This window comes from Ochlerotatus camptorhynchus, unplaced genomic scaffold (genome assembly GCF_037179485.1).
Source record: "Ochlerotatus camptorhynchus isolate MF236.1 unplaced genomic scaffold, CSIRO-AGI_Acam_v1.1 ptg000357l, whole genome shotgun sequence".
NCBI classification, from domain to species: domain Eukaryota; kingdom Metazoa; phylum Arthropoda; class Insecta; order Diptera; family Culicidae; genus Ochlerotatus; species Ochlerotatus camptorhynchus.
In genome coordinates, this window is record NW_027040845.1 from 5,647,881 (window position 1) to 5,672,811 (window position 24,931).

Sequence of the window (24,931 nt, forward strand, 5' to 3'; positions counted from 1 at the left end):
GATATTGGAAATTTTCCAGGATTAAGGAAGACAAATGTTTCATTTCACGTTTGTAATTAGCTGATTCATTTCAAGTTTGTAATTAGCTTTATGAAAGATTAGAAATCTTCAGTGAAGTTCCATTAACTTCACAATAATGGTAATAAATTTTCTGAAGTTCTGATTGATGAAAGCAAATGCTGAGAATTTCAGTGAAGCTTCATAAACAAAGGGTGGGAACATAAGAGAAGTTAACATGCTGAAAATCTAGACCAACAATTGAAATAGGCGGAGCAACCAAACGTAAACAATGGCTTTAATTGCAAATTTCTCAGGAGAATCAAAACACATCCACGCAATCTAACACCACCATCTGATAGAGCAAATTTCCTTTATCGAATGGTGTTGTTAGTTTGCATGGGTGTATTTTGATTCTCCAGAAATTTGTGATTAAAGCCATTGTTTTACGTTTGGTTGTTCCGCCTATTTCAATTGTCGATCTAGAAATATGGGAGATGGAAGCTTTAAGAACCTCAAAGCTATTAGCTCCCGAAAAGCTGCATGATCTTTTAAGAAGTTTCTAAACTTTCAGAAAACTTCAGAAATATGGAGAACTTGAGAAAAATTCTGGATACTTTTAAGAAGTTTCTAAGTACCTGTTCGCATATGCGCCCTTTTGAACTACACGGTCTTCCGCTTTGCAGATCCGTTATCTTCTTCATCTTCCTCACCGTTACGTCTACGATGTCTACGGAACGACGCATTAAAGGCCTCAAGACGTGCCTGAAAATCCTGCTGACGTCGTTCAACCTGATCTAAACGTTCATGGACGAATACAACGAAGAAACGGATGCCTGTCAAGTCCCGGTGCTTTTGGAGCACCTGGTGAAGTTTTGGAAGGAGGTTAACGCGGTGCAAGTGGACCTGGAAACGATGGATTAGGCCGCTGTAGTTTGAGTCAACCTACTACTTTCAGTCAATAAATCACCTGCTTTGGTACAGTCACCTAGCCCTCGTTCAAATGCGCAATCACCTCTACAATCGTCTTTCGTTCGACCACCGGACGTGAAGCTACCTGGCCAGCTCGATAGCTGGTTGAACTTCCACGACCTATTTGTCTCACTCGTCCACTCGTTGCACAAACTCTCCAATGTACAAAAGTTCTATTACTTGCGGTCTTCCTTATCCGGAGATACCCTCAAGCTGGTACAAACCATCACGATCAGCGCTGACAATTACCAGGTTGCCTGGAAGCTGTCGACAGAACATTATCAGAACTCTGCAAGACTGAAACAATCGTACCTAGACTCGCTCTTTGAGTTCCCCTCGCTGAAAAGGGAATCAACGACGGAGTTACACTCACTCTTTGAGAAGTTCGAAGCGAATGTGAGAGTACAGAAACAGTTGGGAGAAAGAACAGAATTCTGGGACATACTTCTGATACGAATGCTCAGCATAAGGCTCGACAACACCACTCGGCGTGACTGGGAAGAATACTCATCGACGAAGAATCAGATCACCTTCACCGACCTAACGACTTTCATTCAACGAGGAGTCACGGTTCTACAGTCGATCAACAAGACAACTGAACTTCCTCCGTCAACTTACACAAAGAAGTCTGTTCAGCGTCCCGTCACGAGCCATGGAGCCGGCCAGCAGAACTATCGTCTATCCCTTGTATCAATGCGTAGCTTTCTCCAAAATGTCAGTAAAAGATAAGGAAAGGGATGTCCGTCGTCACCAACTATGCCGCAATTGTTTACGAAAGGGCCACCAAGCGCGTAACTGCCCCTCCTCCAGTACTTGCCGCAAGTGTATAAATCGCCACCATACTCAACTCTGCCCCACCGAAGCTCCAGGACTGCCGACGCCGCTCAACCGAAAGTTTCTTCTGTCCCTGTAGGCGAAGAACAACCGAGAAGCTCTGATTCAGCCGTTACTGAACCCGTAAGCTGGTCGTCTTCTACATTGAAGGAGAAAAGCGTCCTGCTCGCTACTGCCGTGGTCGTCCTTGTCCACGACAATGGAGAACCAACCACGTCGCCAGAGCACTCCTCGATTCGGGAAGTGAATGCTGCTTTATGACTGAATCTCTCGCCCAGCAGATTAAGGCCACACACACCAAGATCCACGTCCCGATCGCCAACGTATACTCGTCAAAAACTCCAATCTACTATTCGTTCACGCACCTGTGATAATTCCACCGCTGTGGAATTCTTGATCTTCCCGAAGGTTACAGTAAACCTGCCGCCAGCATCTGTAGACACCTCTTCCAGGGAAATCCCCGCGGGAATTTAACCTGCAGACCCGTCCAACTCGTATTGGGTGCAGAAATCTTCTTTGACATCTTCAAAGTGTCCGGTCGGATTGAACTTGGTGAGTCTCTATGGAATCTGGCCAATTCTGTCCTAAAGGGTTATACGGTCAAAATTTGGTCAATATCAACTTGACGTATTTCTTTCAATTTTGCATTTAAAAAACCTGAACACCCCTCATTTTGAAGGTGTGTGTGTGTAGAATGTTGCTCCTATTTTGATTTTGGAATTCACTCTTCAGTTGTCAAAATGCCGTCCAAGCAAGAAGAGCAGCGTATCAAAATTTTGCTCGCGCATCGCGAAAATCCGAGCTACTCGCACGCAAAGTTGGCAAAATCGCTAAAAGTTGCCAAATCAACCGTTACAAATGTAATTAAAGTGTTTGGGGAACGTTTGTCGACAGCCAGGAAGTCTGGATCGGGGGGAAATCGAAAACCGGAAGCCGCTGAGACGACAAAGAGAGTTGCCGGTAGTTTCAAGCGAAACCCTAACCTCTCTCTCCGAGATGCCGCAAATAAGCTGGGTGTATCGTCTACAACCGTGCATCGAGCCAAAAAACGAGCCGGACTATCGACTTACAAGAAGGTAGTGACTCCAAATCGCGATGATAAACAAAATACGACGGCCAAAGCGCGATCCCGGAGGCTGTACACGACGATGCTGACGAAGTTTGACTGCGTGGTAATGGACGACGAAACCTACGTCAAAGCCGACTACAAGCAGCTTCCGGGACAGGAGTTTTATACGGCAAAAGGAAGGGGAAAGGTAGCAGATGTTTTCAAGCACATGAAACTGTCAAAGTTCGCAAAGAAATATCTGGTTTGGAAAGCCACCTGTACCTGTGGCTTGAAAAGCAGCATTTTCATAGCTTCCGGGACTGTCAACCAAGAAATTTACGTGAAAGAGTGTTTGAATAAACGTCTGCTGCCTTTCCTGAAGAAACACGGTTGTTCCGTACTGTTTTGGCCGGATTTGGCATCTTGCCATTACGGTAAAAAGGCCATGGAGTGGTACGCCGCCAACAACGTGCACGTGGTTCCCAAGGACAAGAACCCTCCCAACACGCCAGAGCTCCGCCCAATTGAGAAATACTGGGCTATTGTCAAGCGGAACCTAAAGAAGACCAAAAAAACTGCTAAGGGCGAGCAGCAGTTCAAGGCAAACTGGCTTTCTGCGGCGAAGAAGGTGGACAAGGTGGCTGTACAAAATCTGATGGCAGGGGTCAAGCGTAAGGCCCGGCAATTCGGATTTGGAAAAGCGGAAGCCTAACTGAATATTTTTCCTGAATTTTATACTAATTGAACTTGAAAAAGAAATTTAATTTGATTTTTTAAATAAACGATTTCACCGATTTACACGCGTTTTCCCTTGACCAAATTTTGATCGTATCACCCTTTAGGCTGGGTTAAATCTGGAAAGACAACCGATACCCGTTCGACTAATCCTGTCATCGCTAACGTCGCAACAGTCGCCAATCTTCATCGCTTACTGGAAATATTTTGGACCATCGAAGAAGATAACGCCAGTTCCTGCTATTCTGTGGAAGAATCTGCATGCGAAGAGTACTTTCTGTCGGACAGTCTTTAGAACTCCCGAAGGTGGCTACGTCGTGTCTCTACCCATAAAGGAAGATGTTCTCTCCAATATCGGTGACAATCGTCGCACAGCTATTCGTCGCTTTCGCCTACTACAAGGTCAACTCGCTAAGAACGACGAACTAGGCAATCAGTTCCGAATACTTTCAGCTAGGCCATATGAAGCTCGTACCAGACTAACAATCGCAACATCCTTCCTACCATTTGCCTCATCATGCCGTAATACGAGCAGACAGCACGTCGCACACCGAATGGACCATCCTTAAACGACGCTCTCATGATTGGACCCATAGTGCAATAAGAGCTACGATCGATAACAATGCGACCCAGAATCCGCCCTATTCTGCTCAACACCGACCAGAAACAGATGTACCGACAGATCTTAAAGGACCAAAACAGCAACATCATATGGAGTCCCCTGAATCCCCTCTGCAGACATATGAAATGAAAACCGTTACTTACGGTACCGCCCGCGCACCGTTCCTTGCCACACGCGTGCTCCAGCAACTGGCGGACGACGAGCAGCACGATTTTCCAGAAGCTGCCGGTATTCTTCGGAAAGATTTCTACGTGGATGATTTATTTTCCGGAGCGGACACAGTAGAAGAAGCTATCACACTACGAAAGCAGTTGGAATCTCTTCTCGGCAGGGGAGGGTTCGAACTGCGGAAATGGGCCTCAAACGAAGAAGCAGTTCTAGAAGACCGTGCCCTAAATACGTCCATGGATCTAGACCGTGACCAGTGCATTAAAAGTCTAGGAGTGCACTGGGAATTAACGACCGATACAAGATCGATACACCAACGACCGATGACACACCACTCACCAAACGCATTGCCCTTTCCCAAATAGCTCGCCTTTTTGACCCACTTGGCCTGGTGGGACCCGTCATCACAACAGCGAAGCTGTTTATGCAAGCTTTGTGGACTCTAAAGACCCAAGATGGACTGATTTGGGGTTGGGATCAAGAACTCCCAACGCCCATTAAGGAACGATGGCTCGACTACATGGCTCAACTACCGCTACTGAACGCACTCCGCATCTAACGTTTTGAACTCTTCTATTCAGCATGTTGCTACATCCGATCCTCCAACTCCACCGGCGAAACCAAAACTGCACTGTTTACCGCAAAATCTCGAAAGTTGCTCCGTTAAAGCAACAGAGTATTCCTCGTCTCGAGCTCTGTGGAGCTCTTCTTGCTGCTCAGTTTTACGAGAAAGTGTCTTCATCGTTGAAACTCGCAACTAATACGTACTTCTGGGTGGATTCAACTATCGTTGTCTGTTGGCTCAATTTTACACCATCGACATGGACTACCTTCGTTGCAAACCTCGTCTCGAAGAATCAGCTTGCGACACACAATTGTAGTTGGAATCACGTAGCAGAATCCAGTCGACCACATCTCTCGAGGATTACCAGCAGAAGATCTCCTACACGGACGCACTTTGGTGGAAGGGTTCTCAATGCTTGGCACTAGAATGTTGGCCAATCCAGCAGACAAAAACAGCATCCCAAACACACGAAAGTTATGCACAACAAGCTGTTGCAGCCGCCGACAGTCCATCATTTGTCGATGTGTTTGTCAACAAATTCTCCAACTACAACAAGTTGCTACGAGTAACTGCTTATTGCCGTCGATTTCTTCTGCACTGCCAACAAGAATCTAGACCAACTACTACTACCATCACCGCCGAAGAAATGCAGCAAGCAGAAGTAGGGAAGAGCGGTACTTCGTCGTAATCGCCCATTTCCGTTCTATCGAGCAGAAATCATCAATAGTTGTAACACTTTTTTACAACTATGAGTCACTATTTGGTCACTTCCCAAGTAACCATAGGCACGTTATTTCGCCTTTTTGGCTTTATACTGGCCTCATCAGAACTTGCAAACACTGGTATAGCCGTTGTTCAGTTGTATATAGCCAAAAAGGCGAAATGACGTGCCTTTGGTTAGTTGGGTTATTTCTTCATCATGGAGGCGAACCAGCCCCAGGCTGAAAGCCTCCCTAATAAAGATAAATTAATTAATTAATTATTTCTTCATCATGGTCACTAAAATAGCTATTTCTGACAGCATTGATCGCTACCAGCTCTACGACTGGGATTGAACCCAGGCCCATTGTGGTGAGAGACAATCACTTTTACCTCTGCATCACCAGCATTGCTTTCAGCAGAGTTGTGCCTGATTAGGTTTCACATAAGAATATATAGCAAGCTTACCCGTAAATCATTATTGAAAAAAGCTAGGACGATGAGAACAACAAGTTTACTTTGGAGTTGGTTGGAAATGCTAACATGAAGCTTTAGTGTGATGATTTATTAGCTGGAGAATGATCTTTAGAAGAGGGTAGGTGGATAGTTCCGTTAGAGTACGGCAGTATGAAAATTGAATAGAAGTTGAAAATGAGCGAAGGGACATTAATGCGACAGTTTTTAAAGATAGACGCACATTTTTGCCTAACCCGTACGATGTACGCGGAGACTTGAAGTATGTCTCCAAGTCTACAGGCAAAAATGTGCGTCCCTCTTTTGCTCATAAACTGACTGCGGCTGTGGAATAGTTCTAGCGACGTTTTCATCACTACCTAAAGCCCCACGTTGCGAGAGCATTTCCAGTCGATGGTGTGTTATAATGCAGTTCTTCTTTACCCAACTATTGTGTTGCTCTTTACTTTTCCCATAGCAATTCCCATGTAAACTTTAAAGGGCATTATGAGATCGTAACCAAATGAGCTAAAATTTTGGGAGAACGATCGGGACCTGGATTAGAACCGATCGATATTTTGAACCGCCCTAGTATATGCACATACACACATTGTGTAAGGTTATAATACTGCGGTTGAAGATGCCTTTTCGGTTCCGGTTTACCACCGGGAAATGCGAAAATTAAGAACGAAGGCCGTCGGGAGGAAAAAATGAATAATTAAATATCCTCTCGGTGAAGTTTATAATGATGATGCTGTATGCTGCGACAGAGAAGGGAAAATAGGACTAGGTCAGGCTTTTGTACTCCATTTATGCTTTGATGGTTTTGCGAGAAGCAAACAGTATATGAAAATCCCTTCGAAGAATGTGGAAAATATCGCAAACGTTTGAAAATTTTAACATTTCCTAGAACGGAGTTTGAGCCTACCATAATCGGAAACAGGCCATACTGGGGAGGGGCATCCAATTTCCTTTGGAAGTATTGTAAGATGCTTAGATGACCAACAAGATCACCTGGCATCACTTTTTTAGATCGATCTTGTGAGCCTTAGAGCACTTCTTTCCAATTCTACTTGCACATGTTCATGCAAGGGCAGCAGATTGAAGATTGCTTCTAATGCTTTTGATGGGGTGCTAGGCATGGAAAATCATTTGCATTCATTTCGTGCATTCACTTGCATTCATTTGCCTCTAACTTTTTTCTTCAACAGCATTCCGCAAAATGATGTATAGAGCTTTTGTAGGTTTTTAATTAGCTACAACTTTTGTTAAAAAGTCAAATCCGTATCTCTTATGCATGACGAAGCAGAGCGAACAGAAGCCACTACTGTTTTTCAGTGAATGTATATTACATTCACTGAAAAACAGTAACAAGTTCTGCCCGATCTAGTTCGTGATGCATAAGAGATACAGATTTGAGTTGAGCAAAACTTGTAGCTAATAACAAAACCTACAAAAGCTCTATACATCATTTTGCGGAATACTGTTGATGAAAAAAGTTAAAGGCAAATGAATGTTAATGAATGTATGAAATGAATGCAAATGATTTTCCATGCCTGGTGCTACGCACCGCACCCGTTATTGCAATGCATGCTAGACGTTGAAGTTTTACTAGTTTCCTCTACTACTTTCGGACGGATTATTGATGTGTAAATCCACATTGTCATTTTTGGTTTCAAACCCCACTTTCTTCCAATAGTTTTGTACCATGCCCACAGGGCACTGATTGCTTTGTTAATCACAGGGTCAAGCTGAGCATTCCAATTCAACTTGGTATTTGACCTGTTCACTAAGATGGATCTACTCTCCTCCACGATTGAATTATTTTAGGTTAATCTTCCTCTTTATAGTAAAGGGGATGATAACGACTTTTGATGGATTAATACTAAGGCCCTCTTTAATGCACCAAAACTGGGTAAACTTTAGAGCCTCTTGCATTCTTTCAGAAATGATAACGTCAAACTTTCCTCTTACTATAATGACTATGTCATCCGCAAAGCCCACAACTTCGAAACCTTTTGCCTCCAGGTTTCTTAGAAGATCATCTACAGCAGTGGTGAGAGAACTCCTCCTTGAGGACAACCTTTCGTTGCCTTTACTGTTATAGATGAGACCCAGCCCAGAATTGATTTCCCTTTTTGCAAGCATAGTCTGAATCCAGTTGACGATGCGCCTATCGAAGTTCCTTGCCTTCATGGCGTAAACCATAGAGGAATAGAGGCATTCCACGAAGGTTCGCAAATTGATCCTGACCGATCATTTCCAATTAAGCTGAAACTTTGCACAGTTGTTCCTTTTTAGTAAAGATGCCAATTTGTTTTATCTGTTCTTCAAATTGAATCATGACTACTTTTTGAAAATAGCCTGTGTAAAAATAGTACTAATGTGTTTAAAAATATATATTGCCGAAACGCTTTGTTCGATTGATTTGGTGTTCTCAGCAAAGTTGTAGATATTAATTTGGCAATTGTGTAAAAAATAGACATTTTTGAAAATTTTCGTTTTAAGCCTCATTGAAGCTCATAGAGTATGCTACTAACTGGCAAAGTTTGGTGATGGTAAACTCAAAAACAAAAAAGTTATGATTTTTTGAAAATTTCACGATTTTTACATTTGCATTAAAAACACATGTTTTTTAACCGTGTATATTTTTTCTAGAATCGAATTTTAACTTTGCACAACTTTCTCCAAGACACCATAGCAATCAAGCAAGCCGTTTTTGCAATGTATTAAAATGTTTATTTTATAAGCGCTTTTCTACACAGGCCCTATTGGAAAAGTAGTCGGGGTTCGCTACCCCGAAAAGAAGCACCGTGAAATCAACGAAGGTATTAGAAAGAATCTTTTCAACTTCGCGCCTGAGGCTGACGAAGTGAATGAACTCAAAGAAGTTTTAGAAAACATGAAGGAAAAGTTTTCCAATGCATCCACTGCAAAAAGTGAAAAATTATTAATTCTATCGTTATTGCCTTATTCATGGTCAACACAAAAAATTATGGATCAATTTAATGCTAGTAGATATATTGCAACAGAGGCTAAGTTGATAAAGGAAGGTAATTCGTCAAAAACCGCAAAATATGGCACAGCCTTAAGTGATGAAACAAAATTGGCAGTCATAATTTTTTTTTTTTAAGATGATGATATAAGCCGGGCAATGCCTGGTCAAAAAGATTATGTGTCTGTGCAGAAAGAAGGAAAACGACAAGCCATTCAAAAAAATATATGAGCTTCAATATGAGCTTCAATAAGGTATAAAACGAAAATTTTCAAAAATGTACTTTTTGAGAAATTAACTTTTTTAATAACAAATATAATTTTTTTCATTGAAACAAACGAATTTTTTTACAGTGTATATTTTTAACATTATTGCTAAAATTATATCTACAACTTTGCTCAAGAAACCAAATCAATCCAACAAACCGTTTCAGCAATATATATTTTTAAACTCATTAGTACTATTTTTACACAGGCCCTGTTAGAAAAGTAGTCGTGATTCAATGTGAAGAACTGATAACACAAATTGGCATCTTTACTAAAAAAGAACAACTGTGCAAATTTTCATCAAAATCGGAGCCGACAAATTAAAAAAAAAATTAAAAAATTCGTCAATCTGTAGAGATCTGCTCAATAGGATGTGTTATCAAAAGCTCCTTCAATATTCAAGAAAGAGCAGAGTACAATTTCTTTAACTGAAAGAGATTTTTCAATTTTTGTTACTAAGGTATGCAGAGCAGTAACTGTTGACTTTTCGGATTGATACGCAAACTGAAAATTAGATAATGGATGCGTGAATTTAGTTGATGTTAGTTGAATTGATGAAATCATTCAACACCTTTTCAATAGTCTTTGACAAAATTGATGAAAGACTGATGGGCCTGAATGATTTTGGATACGTTTTGTCGCGCCTCCCATTTTTTGGTATGAATATAACTCTTACCAATCTCCATTTTGATGGAATATAATTTAACCTTATACTTGCCTTAAAAATCTTAGTAAGAGCCGGAATCAGCACTGCTTCACCTTGATAGGATCCTCGTCTGCCCTTTCTGTGTTACTCTGTTTTTCTACAATCAGATATCCAAGTGCACAGCGAGAAGTGCACGCTTTAGGCACCCACACATAACCAATGTTCTCACACATTCAAACTGGTATGCAAGTATGATACACGTCCAAAGCGTATCAGAATGCTGTTTCAGCGTTTCTTCCATTTAGCGCGTACTTGCTTGAAATAGGAATGGGCGATCTTCAGAGAAAGATCAATCTTATATTTGGCTCTAGAATCGATTCACTGATTAAATCGGTACCAAAGTATCGATCTTTGGCAGATCGATCTTATGGTTTTTATTTAAAATTAACCTTTCTGACCTTTATAACTTGCACCTATAACGTTTATAACTTAGCGGAAGTCTTCCCCTACACGATGGTAATGTCGATTTACCAGGTAGAGTCATGCCTTTCGAGAAATCATCGAGAGAAGCCATTGTTTACATAAGCTGTTACGCCCTAATTCCAGTTCTATCTAGATTTGGCATAAAGCCTCATTTGATTTTAAGCGGTATCAACGATTCGCTTTAGCTATAGCGTTCAGAGTTATGACTCTTTCATTAATGACATGTAGTGGAACAGTTTGGATTCCATTTATATTCGGCCAAAAGGCATTCAGCTTTACGATCAGCAAGTCACTTCTCCAATTACCCTTTGAAATCGTTGGTCATTTTGCGCATTTAATTCCTCACAACACATATCTAGACGGAACATGTGAAAAGGGCCAATGAGCAAAGTGCAAGTGACTTTAAACGTCTATTTCTCACGATTCACAAGACTCCCACACATTCTAACTACACCGTTGTTTACACTCATTGGCCCATTGGCCCTTTTTAAATGTTCTTCGAGGTATAACCCATTTCTAGTCTTAATGAGGTCTATTTAAAAATTCTCTCTAACTACTAGAATTCCATTTCCCTTTTTTGTCCCCCAATCCAAATCCCATCCCCCGTAACCCGTTTTTTTTTTCGATGATAGGAAAGTGTCTATCTGGCTATGACTACCACCACAGCTAACCCACCCAGGAATGATTGTAATTTACACAATATTGTTCTCCGGCTTTCTATATTCATGACATGACCGTTTACAGAGAGTTATACCTCCGGTTGCCGCCCTAGTTCCAGCATTTCCCCATCCCTTCGTCGTCGTCGTCTGTCCGTGCGGTAATCAACAAATAAAATTTTTCAAGCCCCCCGATGGAATATCTTATTACAGTACTTAACTACAAACCCATCCCCACCTCTATGTACAACACTAGTAATAAATGGGTTGGGGGTGGGGGGAGGTGTAGGAAACTATTGCTCGCGCGAGAGTTCGCGCGCTTTCTATGTGCCAGCCGAGTGTTCTCCCCGTGCTGAAGGTAGCTATGATTTGCATAATATTATTGTTCTTTCGCCTTGTAGTTATGATCTAGGGCGTGAATGAGTGAGAAATGCCTGTGCACACTTGGCTGTGCGCTGCTGATCTAAATGCCGAAGCCCGCGATGAGAGTTCTGAACGACGACGACGACGACGACGGAAGGGATTTCAGGCGGCGAATATGGAATATGGAAAACAAAGTCAAGAAGCATCGGGGATGAATGCGAGTAGTGAGAGCAGTATGTGAGTGAGTTATGTGCTATGAGCTATGGAGCGAGTGAACTGGTGGGTGGTGTAGCCCTTTATAGAAAAAAAGGTGAAGTTTATTGCGATGCCGGGGCAGGATCCGCTCAAGAGGACGAAAGTTGAAATGATGATGAAAAACTTTGCTCTCTCTCTCACACTCTCGGTCGACTCCTGGCCGTAATAAGCATTTCAAAGCAACTATAAGCTTCGGGGAATACAATGTTGTACTGGGTGGGGTAGAGTTCTGCAGTAATTTTCAATGTCTGTAGGAAATGGCTTTTCAGTCGAGTTTTCAGTTTTGATTTTCCTCTGAATGTATTTCACCAATACGGTTCGAAAATGTAGCGTTAATTTCTATTCAATATGATGCACATATGTGCACATATTTAGATCATGTTAAGTTATGAGACATTTCAAGAAATATTCCAAATATTATAAGCAATCATCTATTTATGTGAGACATATTTCTTACAAGTTGTTAGTTTGCGTGACAAAATACTAGTACGCATGGATCATTCGTAATAATTTAGGAGATGAACTAGTCCGTGACTAAAAATCTCCTTATTAAAGATTAAAAACAAAAAAAGAAAGAGGTTGTAGATTTGACGTAGGATTACGCGCTCGATATCAATATTCGGCGACTGTGCTAGGGAAACCACTTTCCCATCACGGAAACGCCTCGTTTTCTGATGAAAAAATTACGCATTTTCGTGCACAAAACGCACGGAATTTTTAGTTTATTCGATAGATAATAAAAAGAAAAGAAAATTTATTGGAGGAGTTTCTTGCTAAAATTTTCCAATCGCGAGATATTCGCGATCAATCATCTAAATTCGAGATTTTTTGCTTTTTTCTAGCGTCCTGGAGAAAACCTTACCTTGATTCGAAGTGTTTCTGGTTAATTGACAAGGTCATGCGGTATTCAGTCATTCCGAGAATTTGTATGTACCACTTCAATACTGTTACACGTTTGATTGCTGGGTACATTGGTACATTCAAAGAGCATTGCGGGTGATGTGACTGGCAGCAAGGCGAGCGAACGTTCAATGAAAATTAACTCTTTAACAACAATAATTTATTGTCGTACTGATGATTGTGTAATGTTGAGCTATTAATCAACACGTATGAGGCTAGCGAGCTGTATGTTGTTTGGAACGAGGGAGAAGCGCTTGGCGACTCACGACGAGCAACTGAATCCGATCAGTAGCGGTGTGGTTTCTTCCTCCTTCTTCGGTGAATCGAGGGCTCTTGAGGGAAGCCTTGATAGCTAGTTGCTCGCGGGGAGTCTTTCGTTGTGTACTGGATAAAGATTTACAACGCCACGTGCCGAAAGTACTGCGGCTGCTGCGGACACCACCACTCACCACACGTGGTGATTGAATAAACACCGTTCGGCGAGCCAGGATGGAATTCGATTTTGAAATCTGTGTTAGGGAAAGCGCTTTTCGTAGGCAAAGCATAGAAAATTTAATACATGGTATGTTAGATTTAATCTTTTCGGAACTGACATCCGATTGATGACCTTGACAAATGTCCGGAAAATACTCTTTTACTAATGTTAGGTGGTACTGAAAAGGACCGTTTTGTCGTGATGGTTGAGTAAAGGGCTAAACACAATGATAGCTGCATAGCGCTGAAATCCGTTTGACAACCCACAATGAGCGCGTTGCGGCAAAAGCGGCATTGTACTAGAACTCGTTTTTTCAACATTTTGGAAAAACGCGGTGCGGTTGAGCGGCAACCTGAGAAGTGCTCAATGTTTTCGGATGTTTTTTTATTTGTAATTTTGAATTAACCAGAAACTTCCAGACGTGAACCAAATAATCATCCAAGGTAGTAAGTAAGTAGTCAGAAAAATGTTGACCGCATCTGGATATGTTCTGGGTACCCCCGAGGAAGAGGTTAGATTCTTCTTGAACCAACAGAATTCAAAAATAAGATCATTGGTGGCCATATTAAGTACTGAGGACTACGCTAGCCAGACATGTTCCGGGTGCTCCCGGCGAGTTTAATAAATTTCCCGTAATTTTCCTAGGGTCAATAGAACTTCTCTGGAGATCTCTGAAATTCCCTAAAACTCTCTTCAGAACTACTCTGAAGGTCTCCTCAGAACTAATCTGAAACTCTCCACAAAACTACTCTGAAGTTCTCCTCAGAACTACTTAGAACTTCTCCTCAGAACTACTCTGAAGTTATCCTTAGAACTAAGTTCTCCTCAGAACTACTCTGAAGTTCTCCTAAAACTATTCTAGATCTTCGATAATGTTTTCAACATTGTCTGAATATTCTCTTGAAGATCTTTGAATTTTCCCGATATCCGGGACTTCTCTAAAGATATCGTTACTCCCCAAAGTTCTTTTAACTTCTCAATAAATTAGAGTTCTCTGGACTTCCCTAAAATTCATGGAACTTTCCTTAAGCTGTCGCAGTTTTCCTAATATTCATAATTCTTCTGCGAAGCTTCGCTAGCTCTCGATATTTCCCCACGGTTCATGGTACTTCTTCAAAGTGCTCCCAATTTTTTTAAAGTTAATACAAATTCAGAGACGATCACGATCATAGCCCCTTGGATATTTTTGCAAGATTGATCAATTATTCAGAGGACCTTGTACTGATCAACTATTATCCATCAGATAATCCCTCACATATTTCTTCACTATGTCAGCTGAATCAGAGATTATTCAAATAACCGTATGACTTCATGACGATTAGCTAGTTTGAAGATCTCCAACTGATTGAAAGTGCAAGAAACGATACTTATCTACAAATCCATACGAAAATCATGATAAAGTATGCAATTTCCGATAAACGTGGGCGATGGGCGGAAGCATTAAATCAGTCGTCCAAACTCAAAACTGCAGTCCCAATTATCACGTTTTCGTGGTTTGTTTACGTACAACATGCAGCGGAAGAGGAAAAATAAATAGATTTTGCGCGCATGCATTGTGGGTAGGAATGCGGCAAAGCGGCAGCGGTACAGCGGTTAGCGCAATTTTAGTACATTGCTCGTTTGCCGCTGTCATTATGTTCAGCCCTAAATGCTGAGATAGTAGGGTGCTCTTGAGGCTGGCGAGCTGTATGTTGTTGGGAACGAGGGTGACGCGCTTGGCATAGATGACCCACAGCGACTCACGACTAGCAACTGAATCCGATCAGTACCGGTGCGGTTTCTTCCTCCTTCTTCGTTGAATGGACGCTCACATGGGCCGCAGCTCGCTGTAGGCGGGAAGCCTTTCGTTGTATACTGAAGAACAATGTTCAACGCTACGCGCCGAATGCACTGCCGCTGCTGCTGATGATAACGACCAACCGGACACCGCCACACACGGTGATTGAATCAGCACCGTTCGGCGAAACCGGATGGAATTCGATTTTGAAATCTGTGTTAGGGAAAGCGCTTTTTGCAGACAATCGATGATAATTTTGATCTCCATTGCATCAGTTGGATATTTGTGTAATTTTCAATAGTGACATATTGAAAATTAATAGAGTGTTCATTTTAGAATGTAGTTAGAGTTTAGAATTAAACTCCATCCGCTATTGACAGAGTTAATAGTGGTAAATTCTGAACGCTGGTCGATTTTGGTTTTTGAAATTGCACCCCCAACATGTTGCCGAAAGACGGCGCCGGTGGTGTTGTGATAAGCGTGATTTCCTGTCATCCCAAAAGGCCTGGGTTCAATCCCAGTCGTAGTTCCAGATAGTAAACTATATACAAAATTACACATAAATGCATCTTCTAGTGTTCTTTTCAACGCTTTAAAATAAATAGCTTTAAAATAGACAAATTTGTACGACAAGGTTGTCCCCTATCAATGCTACTATTTGGTTTATACTTAGAACCATGCATACGAGAAGTATATCATTTGAAACAGGTATTTTGATTGATGATAAATTTATTACAATTATACCTTGTACGTTGTTTTTCCTTTTAATTCTACTACTATTGTATCACTTTCACTATTTACTTTCACCATCACTTTAAACTATAACAGATACGTATTTCGTTTACTACTTGCAAACTTCTTCAGTGTCTAGTTATAGACTTGTTGAACCATGAACTATTCATACCTATATTTTGAGCAAACTATGATATGTTGGCCAGATATTACCACCGGAGAAACGTCATTTAGAAGAACTAAGAAAAATGTTATGAGATATTTTTGGGGTTCACAAATTTTTAAAGTAGACCGCAATAAACCTTTCTTGGCCTACGAAAAAGGTGGTCTACGTTTGGTAAATTTTGATGGCAAAATGAAAGCATTATTTATCAAACAAATTTTATACCCCATTGACAAAATACCACCACCCGGAAGGGAAGGAACATCTAACGTGAAGATGTTGAAGAGGATAGGACCAAGTAGGCTACCCTGGGGAACCCCAGCATCAACGTTGAACGTTTAAGAAGGTGAATTGTTCAAGAAGACCTGGAATGATCTGCCCGACAAGCAGTTTTTGATGATCTTAACAAGGAAGATCGGGAAATTGAATCGGTGCAGCTTGTACACTAGGCAGTGTCGTACGCCTTCTCAACGTCCAACAACGCCATAGCAGATGTCTTGGAAACGGACTTGTTCCGCCTGATGATGTTAGTAACCCTTGCGAGTTGGTGGATGGTAGAGTGGCCTTTCCTAAACCCGAATTGCTCTTTGAGAAAGATGTTATTCTCATTTGGAAATACCAGCAAACGGCTGAGCATCAACTTTTCGAATAGCTTCGAAATGGAGGACAAGAGGCTGATGGAACGATAGCGTTTGGCACTGGTAGGGTCTTCGCCAGGCTTGTGGATTTGAATGACTTTGGCTAACTTCCAACATGCAGGGAAGTAACCATGCACCAAACACTTATTGAAGGCCGCTGCAAGGTGCTCGAAGAAGTCAACACTCGAGGTTGACCACTCTATCGACACCAGCGGCTTTCATGTTCTTGGTTGATTTAATGGCAGTCAGGACTGGAAAGCACCTTAGAGCGTTAGCAAAGCAACTTTGTGCATGCATCTCACAACACTCGACAAAGAGTGTGTGGTTCTCCCATTTACTTCGCACACTCTTTTCCAACTAATCTGTGAGAAAGCGATCCAAACAATGAGCGGTAAACTCCGTGCGGCGCAGGGAGCGAATATAATACAACAAGCGCTAATGTCTTCTTTGAATTCTTTGCAGACTTTGCTTACCACGACTGCATGAATAGGAGATGAAGAAGAGCATAACAAAAATGCATTTTGTCTTTTTGCTGGGTTTCCCATTTGCAACCCTACACTGAGTGGCGCTCTTTGCGTCTGACCCGTCGGAGCAACGGCTACACATTGAGCTTTTGTTATTTTTGGGTGTGTGTCTGTCTTCTCTTCTCCGCTGCTTGCGCAGGGTGAAAGACAAGCAAAGTTTGTGTTTGCCGGATTCTCACTTTGTTTATTTCAGAAAATCAGTACATTGCGCACATTGAGTGATCAGATGGCAGCCCTGGCTGCTATCACCTCATCAGTTGATATTCTACTTTCGGAACAGCTACGGGGGTGGTAGAGACCCTAGACATTGCCTCCGATACTGCAGGCTCGTGGAGACTCACCATGGCTTGGCCAAGGTTATTTGAATTCACAGTGTTGACCAAGAGCATTGGCCTTTTCAACTGGGGTTATGAGTAAGGATGGATCCGAATTCTTATTAAGAGGGGAAAAGATAGAAATGGGTCTCGGCTTATCTTTTAAAATCATTGCCATTTTCCAGATCGGCTTAGCACAATCTGGGAGAGAGCAAACCTTGTTTGCAAACTCGTTATCCATCCTGGCTTGGATGCTTTTGTTTAAACGGTTGCAATTGGTCTTCAAGTTAGGCAGCCCAGTACGCTGTTACTACCTACGAATGGTGTTCCAGAGTCTAATCAGGTCTTTAGTGGGCCTGTCAAGGTTCAGAGTATTACTCACCTGTCTAAATACTGGCACATGTTGCTCCCTGGCCCGGGAAACCGCTTCATCCATGAAGTGCAGGCACCGGTCGATGTCGTCGGTCGTTTCCGGCTGGACGTCATAGTTGATACTGGTGTCAACAGCGTTGGAACTGCGCCCAGTCGGCGCGGTGATAGTTGCGTCGGGAAACTTCGAATCGGTTCACGGAGGAACCTACTTCGGCCATCACCGGATAGTGGTCCGAGCTGAGCTCTTGGGTTGCGAGATATTGTTAGCCAAATTGCTGATGTAGAAGTCGATGGTAGCGTGAGAACCGGACATTGTACAGGATGGTGCCGACCAATGTTGACGATAGACGTCTTGCCGCACTAGAAGGACTTTCTTCGCTAGTAGATAACTTCGCCGATTTGACTGCGGCCTCCCAGAGACCTCCGAAGTGTGGTTCTCGGGGCGGAATGCACTTCCACGAGATTTCGTTGGATGAACACCAGTCGAAAATTTGTTCACGATTGGAAGTTTTGACCTTCAGCATGCGGTAGATCCTGTTGAGGGTATGCGAAGCACCTTTGAAGGTAGTTGCATAGTGTAACCCGCCAGCCTGTCGAGCTTTCCGTTCACAACATGGGTGGTTTAAGCGCCACTCCCAAAGGGAGACCACCCAGCAGATTGCAGGTTTGCCCGGCCTGAGACCTTCCTGAGGATTGGGTCGATGTTTCCCGAATACGGGGAGAATGCTGACTGGCTGCGGGAAAGATTCGCCCAAGAAGATTACAGGTGCACAAGAACAACCTTTTGTCCTGAACAGAAGTCACGTGAGCGGGGTTTTCATCACGGGCCTAACCAGAACGATCTTTCGTACCAGCTGTTAAGGTTCGAGAGACGCCAGAGATCAGAATCGGGCTGATCATCCCAGTAACCAAAGCGAACGGAACGACATGGAAACCCCCGAAGACGTTAAAACCTGAGAGCTTTTCCTAGTACCTATCATAAGAAAACCATGTAATTGGGTGTTCAACGGTATTTATTTAGGGGAACATCACAATTGTTGCCCTTTACCTAAACTCATCTCGACACCAAAGTTCTACTCGAATAAAACAAGCTTTTCCGATCGGTACATTCGTTTGTGTATTGTTTGCTCTCTACATGTCTGCTTGCCTAGGCCTTTATCTTCCCTTCCCTTTCCTCTCCTCTTTCCTATCCTTTAGTGTGCACTACCAATGCTATTTCCCAGACGTGTGTTCAGCGTGTGTCCTCCTAACCATTCCTGTTCTTCGGATGCTTCGGGTTTTCACTGGTTAACCCATTCAGTGAGACTCTCACGGACTTTCGTTCGGTCTCATGCGCATGGACGATACAACGAGAAATGGGTTACATGCATGTACTCACGATTGACTACCTAGGGTTTATGTCGCTGCAGCTTGATGAGGAGACGGCGGCGCGCGGTACCGAAGCTGCGTACGCACTACTTCGTCCCAGAAACTATCGCGGATGCGATCATACGATGCTGATTGGTCTCACTCACCGGAAGCGCGGGCTTACACGGGAACGCGGCACATGCGTTCGTTCGTCCGTACCCACGACCACGTGTTGCGTTGGTTGTTCGGTGTTCCGACAGATACCGATGACGGTTTCGTTTGGCCTGCCTGTCCAGGTCGCGTAGGTTAACGGACGCGACCTCTTCCGACCACGTGTGCCTCGGGGATACTCCGAAGTTGACAGGTGCGGTCAAAAGCGGTTTCTCACGAAAGGTGGTGTGTCGGCAAATGGCCTTCGCTGCCACGAACCTATGGGGATAACACACGCGCACGCTAGTAAGTCGACCTATTTTGTAGTCTAGGAATTACTACCTTTACCTCATGAACTTCTGGATCCACACGCTTTGCCGCCCACTGCACTGCACTAGCTAGAGTTTGCCTAACTTGTCTCTAAAGGAGAGGGAAATGTTTTAACATTCCTACTAGGGATTCTCATGTCGTTAACTACCTGTTTAAGCACACCACGACACGATAAGAAAACTGACCGCTCTTGCCTCTTCCACAAGTCGATTCGAATTGAACGATTCAAGCTAGGATATTCCTCAGTTAGCCGCTAGTACAGAACTTTTCCCCGGAATCGTGGAATTGAACGAAGTCCAATTTCACGAACGCCAAAATTCTCGCAATTGTGCACCTGATTGTTAGGGCTTCGCAGCATCTCTTCCTAACGAGCTGTTCAAGCATCCAGACAATTTCTCTCCGAAATTCAGGGGGAGGGCGCAAAGCCGAACGGAGAAAAAGGTCAACGCATTTTAAATGGAAATTTGGCGGGTCGATGTCCGCTTCTCGACGTGGTCGCGTCGGTACGCTCAACAGGCAGTTACATTTTATTTTGCGCTTGCAGCTGAACGCAGGGAACTCATTTTGTATGACAAGTGTAACTCAACATGAGTGGATATTCTTTGGCGGTGAACACATTTATGAATTTAATTGAAAAATCGAAACTTCATGCAATTTGATTAAATAAGTATGTTGTATAAATATGAATTCTGAACTAACTAAATAAATAACTATCTATATGGAAAGCGTACTTGTTACAATAGTCGGAATGGAGTTCGACGACCTTTCCTCGACGGGCGACTAGGCGACGAAGTGCAGCTAGAAAAGCAGTGGTTGTTAAGTCGCTAACCAGCTCAATATGGACAGCCCTGGTTGAGAAGCAGACGAAAATGGCCACGTACACTTTGGTGGGGCCACGCTTTCGAACTGCGGACTTTACGTAGAATGGTCCACAGTAATCGACACCGCACACGGAAAACGGACGCGTCGGCGAAACTCGCGATACCGGCAGATCGACTGTTGTCCCAAGCTTTGATGTTTGGCGTTCAGGTCGCCAACGATGATGAAGTTTTCCCACCTTAGCTTGACAATATATCGTCGCAGGTCTGATGCCGACCCGGTCCTGATGTTGACTTGTTTGACGACAATAGCTGTTCCTCCTAAGGCCACTGCTCCTCCCCCACTGCTGGTTCGATTCAGCCTCACAAACCGGAAATCAGGAAGGAAGACGTTAATCTCGGGCTTCAGGTGCGTTTCGGTGATGATGGCGATATCGATGTTTCGTTCGTTGAGGAATTCAACGGTCTCGATGCTCTTGCTCTTGAGCGGGAAAGCGTTCCAATTGTAAATTTTGATGGCTTCACGATCCATAATTATTGATGAGGGATACAAGGTCCGCCGATGTAAACAGAGTGTCTGTGGTTGCTGCCATGATAGCCCCGGAGCTGGAGAGGTGCTTCGGGATGCAGCAGCAGCAGCAGCAGCAGCAGCAGCAAAACGTTTATTAAGTGGAAGTGGCGGAAGCATCGGAATTTGGCGCCGTTGGGGGATCGAAGGAAAGTTCTGTCAGTTATTTTCTGGAACCCTTATGTGGCCAGGTTGATTGTGCGTGGAGGCTTTTTTGCGGATCGACGCTTGTCACAATTGTAGCAGCCAGCGGTAGGCCATGTGGCAGTTTCTCGTTCCATGCCCAAACAGCATGCAGTTCGCACATTGGGAGACATCACGGTGGATTGGCTTGTAACGTTCCCAAATCACCACGACGTGGAAAGGGCCCGAATGCTCTCGAGGTCCTTCAAGCATGTTGTATTCCTTTCCAGGTGGACCAGATACAGCTGGTCGCGGTACTTACGTGAAGCGTCATGACGATTCATCTTGAAGATGTTGATTGACTTGAGTCCATTTTGCTTAAATTCATCTGACAGTGTGGCTGATTCCATGTCGGGACGCCACGCAAGACCACCTTGAGCGGTTTGGTCGCCTCAATATCGTGGGAGAAATACTCTTCGTTTTTCTGCTTCAGCAACGTCTCGACGGCCATGTAGTGGTTCATCGTTGGGACCATCAGATTGATGCCTTCAGTCGCATAGGAGTATTGAGCGAAAACCCAAAACTTGATATCTTCAAGAAATATAACTCAAAAACGAAAAGAAAAACTAACACATAGGGGGAATGGATGTAATGTCGGCCTAAATGCTCCTAATTTGGGCCCATACATAAATTCAGCAATCGACTAAATTTTCAATAGCTACCAAAAATATCCATTAGTACCGTCCCAATGACGCGTTCACCTAGATAAAATTGATAAATAGCAGATTTTTAGCGATGGGCCCAATCTTAGATCCATAGGCCAACATTAGAGCCATTTCCCCTACAATCAATATTATCCGATAAAAATTTCAATTTTAATATAATTATATTTTTCCTAGGAAGTATGTTTAGTTAACATTCATTTGATATTTTGATCTATGAAATTAGCCTAGTGGTTCAAAAGTTATCAATATTTGGAAACAGTCATTTAATGGTCACCCTAATGAAAAAAAAATAAATGTCTGATATTTTGCGATAAGGAGCAAAAGTACCAATTTTTACGAAATTCTGAGATCCACTATAACGTTTTTCTATAAAATGGCTGTATGGTTGAAAAATAGCTTGTTCCATAAAATGGACAATCTTGAATGAAATTTCAAAATCTTAAAAAAGCAGCCGCATCCCAAAGTTGACCCTGTTTTCAGTTAAGACTAATCATGCTGTCACCCCGCGTAGTCACGTGTCACCTGAAAACTCTTCGTTCTGGATAGTGTTGACCAGTATCCCGACCCGGCCATTTGACATTGCACAGATGCACTTGATTCGTTATACGTGAGTGGGGTGACACGTTCGCGCCAGAAGTAGGTAGATATGTTTTTACAGCTTCAATCTTGTCCTCATGTGTTCTGCAAAATAGAAACCCATTCCGCACGTTGTCTAGGCATAACATTCGTGCATTTTTTTGGTTCGTTTGCGAAATTCGAGAACAAGGGTGAGCACCAGTAGCGGAGTGAAAAAATGCTCATGCTCAGCTCAGCATCATCGGGAGCTCTGCAGAGAAAGCATCGTCGTGCCGGACCCTTTTCGTTCTCTATCAGCTCTATCACTGGCAGTTCTGATCCGGAGCGCATTCCACACAACCAGTCCGTGTTTCGTCGCAGTCGCTATTCATTCGCGTTAATCCAATTTCCACCCTTTCGAAGCCAAGAAGTACTAATTTTTCCCTTTGTATTTCTCCTTTCATGACCACCAAAGTGCGCCACAGCCGCCAGCTCTACCATCACAGCAGCAGAAACCAATCTATGCATCACAGCAAAGTAACTCCAGCACCAACAGTATTACTTATGGAAGCAACTCGGTAAGTGAACAACTTCCTGTTTCCTTCAAAAGGGGGTGCGAGACTGGAAGTGATGCACAATAGCAGTGCAGTGCGACCTTGACTTTGAAAGCTCATTCATTTCCGCTGGATTGTGCATCGTCATGCCCACCCAGTCGAGGAAATTCGATTTTTCCACGTGCCAGCAACGGCGCACAGTGACGTGACCTTGATTGTCGGTGCTAATTTTTTTCCATTTTCCCATTCCTACCGCCAGCAGCCACAATATCAGCAGCCAATTTACGTAGCATCGAATCAAAATCAGATGATCAACCAGATGGCCTCGCAAATACCAGCGCCACCGATGTCGAACGGAGCGGCGATTTACGCCACGGCAACCTGTTCGCCCAACACTAGCAACAGCACGAATCCGATCTACGCTGGTCAGCAGATTATGCTTCCACCGGGTCAGCCCACCAACTATGGACAAACGAATGGCACCTATAGCGGACAGCCACCGTACGGTATACCACCGGTTAGTATTGACATTCCCATTACATCGTCCTATACTTATACGATCTTCACATATCCGCAGGTTCCACAAATGCCAACACCGCAACCGTCACCACAGATACAGCAGGTGAACGCCCCACCGCAAGCACCGCCACCACCGATGCCACCGGCATTCTCGCTAGCAGCGCCATCCAACGTCCCACAGGTAAGCCCAACTGCCGGTCCAAGAACCATCTCATCTCAATCCTAAACCGGTGTTGTTTCTAGCCTCCTGCGCCACCTTTACCACCGGTCAGTGGCGGGGGCGGTGGTGGTGCGGCACCGCCTCCGCCACCACCGCCACCGGGTGCCGGCCTGCTGGGTGGGAAAGGATCCGACGGTGGTATCAACTCTCTGGCCCTGCAGCTGGCCACTGCCAAACTGAAGCGAAGTCAACCGCCCAAGTCGGCCCCGATGCCGCCGGTTTCCACCGTGACGGAAAACAGCGGCAGTAGCACCTCTAGCGGAGGTAGTGGTAATTATGGAACTATAGGTAGACTATCACTCACGCTACTAACATGTGTCTCATTAGTTCATTGTTTGTATTCGGTTTTGTTTGTGTGTGTGTGTGGTTTTAATCTTGCCTGCTACCATCATCATTATGAGCGACTAACCCCCACACTAGGCATCATTTAAATTATTAATCGAGCGAATACGAAATTCCGAGGTAGAATCATAAATATCGTGTAGTAGTAATTGGCTGGCAAGTAACCATTTTTGCTTGTGGGACATTTTCTCGCATATGGTCAATCATCATTGACACACTGTCTTTAAATCGTGACAGCTCTATACTAACATTATCCAACAGATAAATCAACAGAAACTGAAACATTGGTCAATTTTTATTTTCAGTCACCAATTTCGAAAACATTCACAATTTGACGTATTTGCCAAACTCGATGCGGTCATATTATTTTGTTATAAGATTTGGACACTCTAATGAGAGACAATCAACATGATACATAACACTATTGCGCCAGCATTGTCGTTCCATCATTCCAATCATATTCGTCAACAATCATTTCACTTAACTTTAACATTTCGATGAATTTCACTTCAATGTAAACTGATGCTCCATATGCGCTTGTATCTTTCATTGCGGAATGGAATCTGCTGAACAACAAGATTTCCACAGAAGTAAGTTTTTGGAAATACCTACCCTTTCGGTTACCAAAAATGCATTTAGTTTAATCAAGTACTGATTAAGGCCGATATGATTTAATATGATTTATACGTTCGTAAATGACAGTAAGAACGAGTCTATTGGAAACGGTAGAACTTGTGAACTCCCCCAAAAGTTCTAGCTTCAAATAATTTGCCTTGGTGAGAACGTCAGCTACTTGGTAATACAATGCCACATGCTTCAAAAGTATATGGACTTCCACTTTACCTGTTCTCGTACAAAACGATGTTGATTGCTCTTAGGAAAATATCCCTAGACTTACTCGGCAAAATGGATGGCGCAGCAGAAAGCGCCATGTGCGTTAATTGTCGACTAGCCTTTTTAAGTAAACACCTTCTCGATTCACACAAATCCTCTCTAAATTCACTGGAACCTTAACTCAAATATAAAAG

The 24,931-nt window shown here is 43.3% G+C and overlaps 1 protein-coding gene across 5 annotated transcripts in view; it reads left to right on the forward strand.

Annotated features, from left to right (window-relative positions):
* The window catches only part of ena (enabled), a 101,976-nt gene that overhangs the window by 57,489 nt on the left and 19,556 nt on the right, over positions 1 to 24,931 (forward strand). Inside the window, exons 4-7 of one of the 5 annotated variants that reach the window (XM_065231505.1) lie at positions 22,744 to 22,846; positions 23,085 to 23,339; positions 23,400 to 23,522; positions 23,585 to 23,849. In XM_065231505.1, the coding sequence (XP_065087577.1) occupies positions 22,744 to 22,846; positions 23,085 to 23,339; positions 23,400 to 23,522; positions 23,585 to 23,849 (746 nt within the window). Of the gene's footprint in view, positions 1 to 22,743; positions 22,847 to 23,081; positions 23,340 to 23,399; positions 23,523 to 23,584; positions 23,850 to 24,931 lie in introns of all 5 variants that reach the window. The other 4 variants (XM_065231504.1, XM_065231506.1, XM_065231507.1 and 1 more) reach the window with 4 other exon arrangements.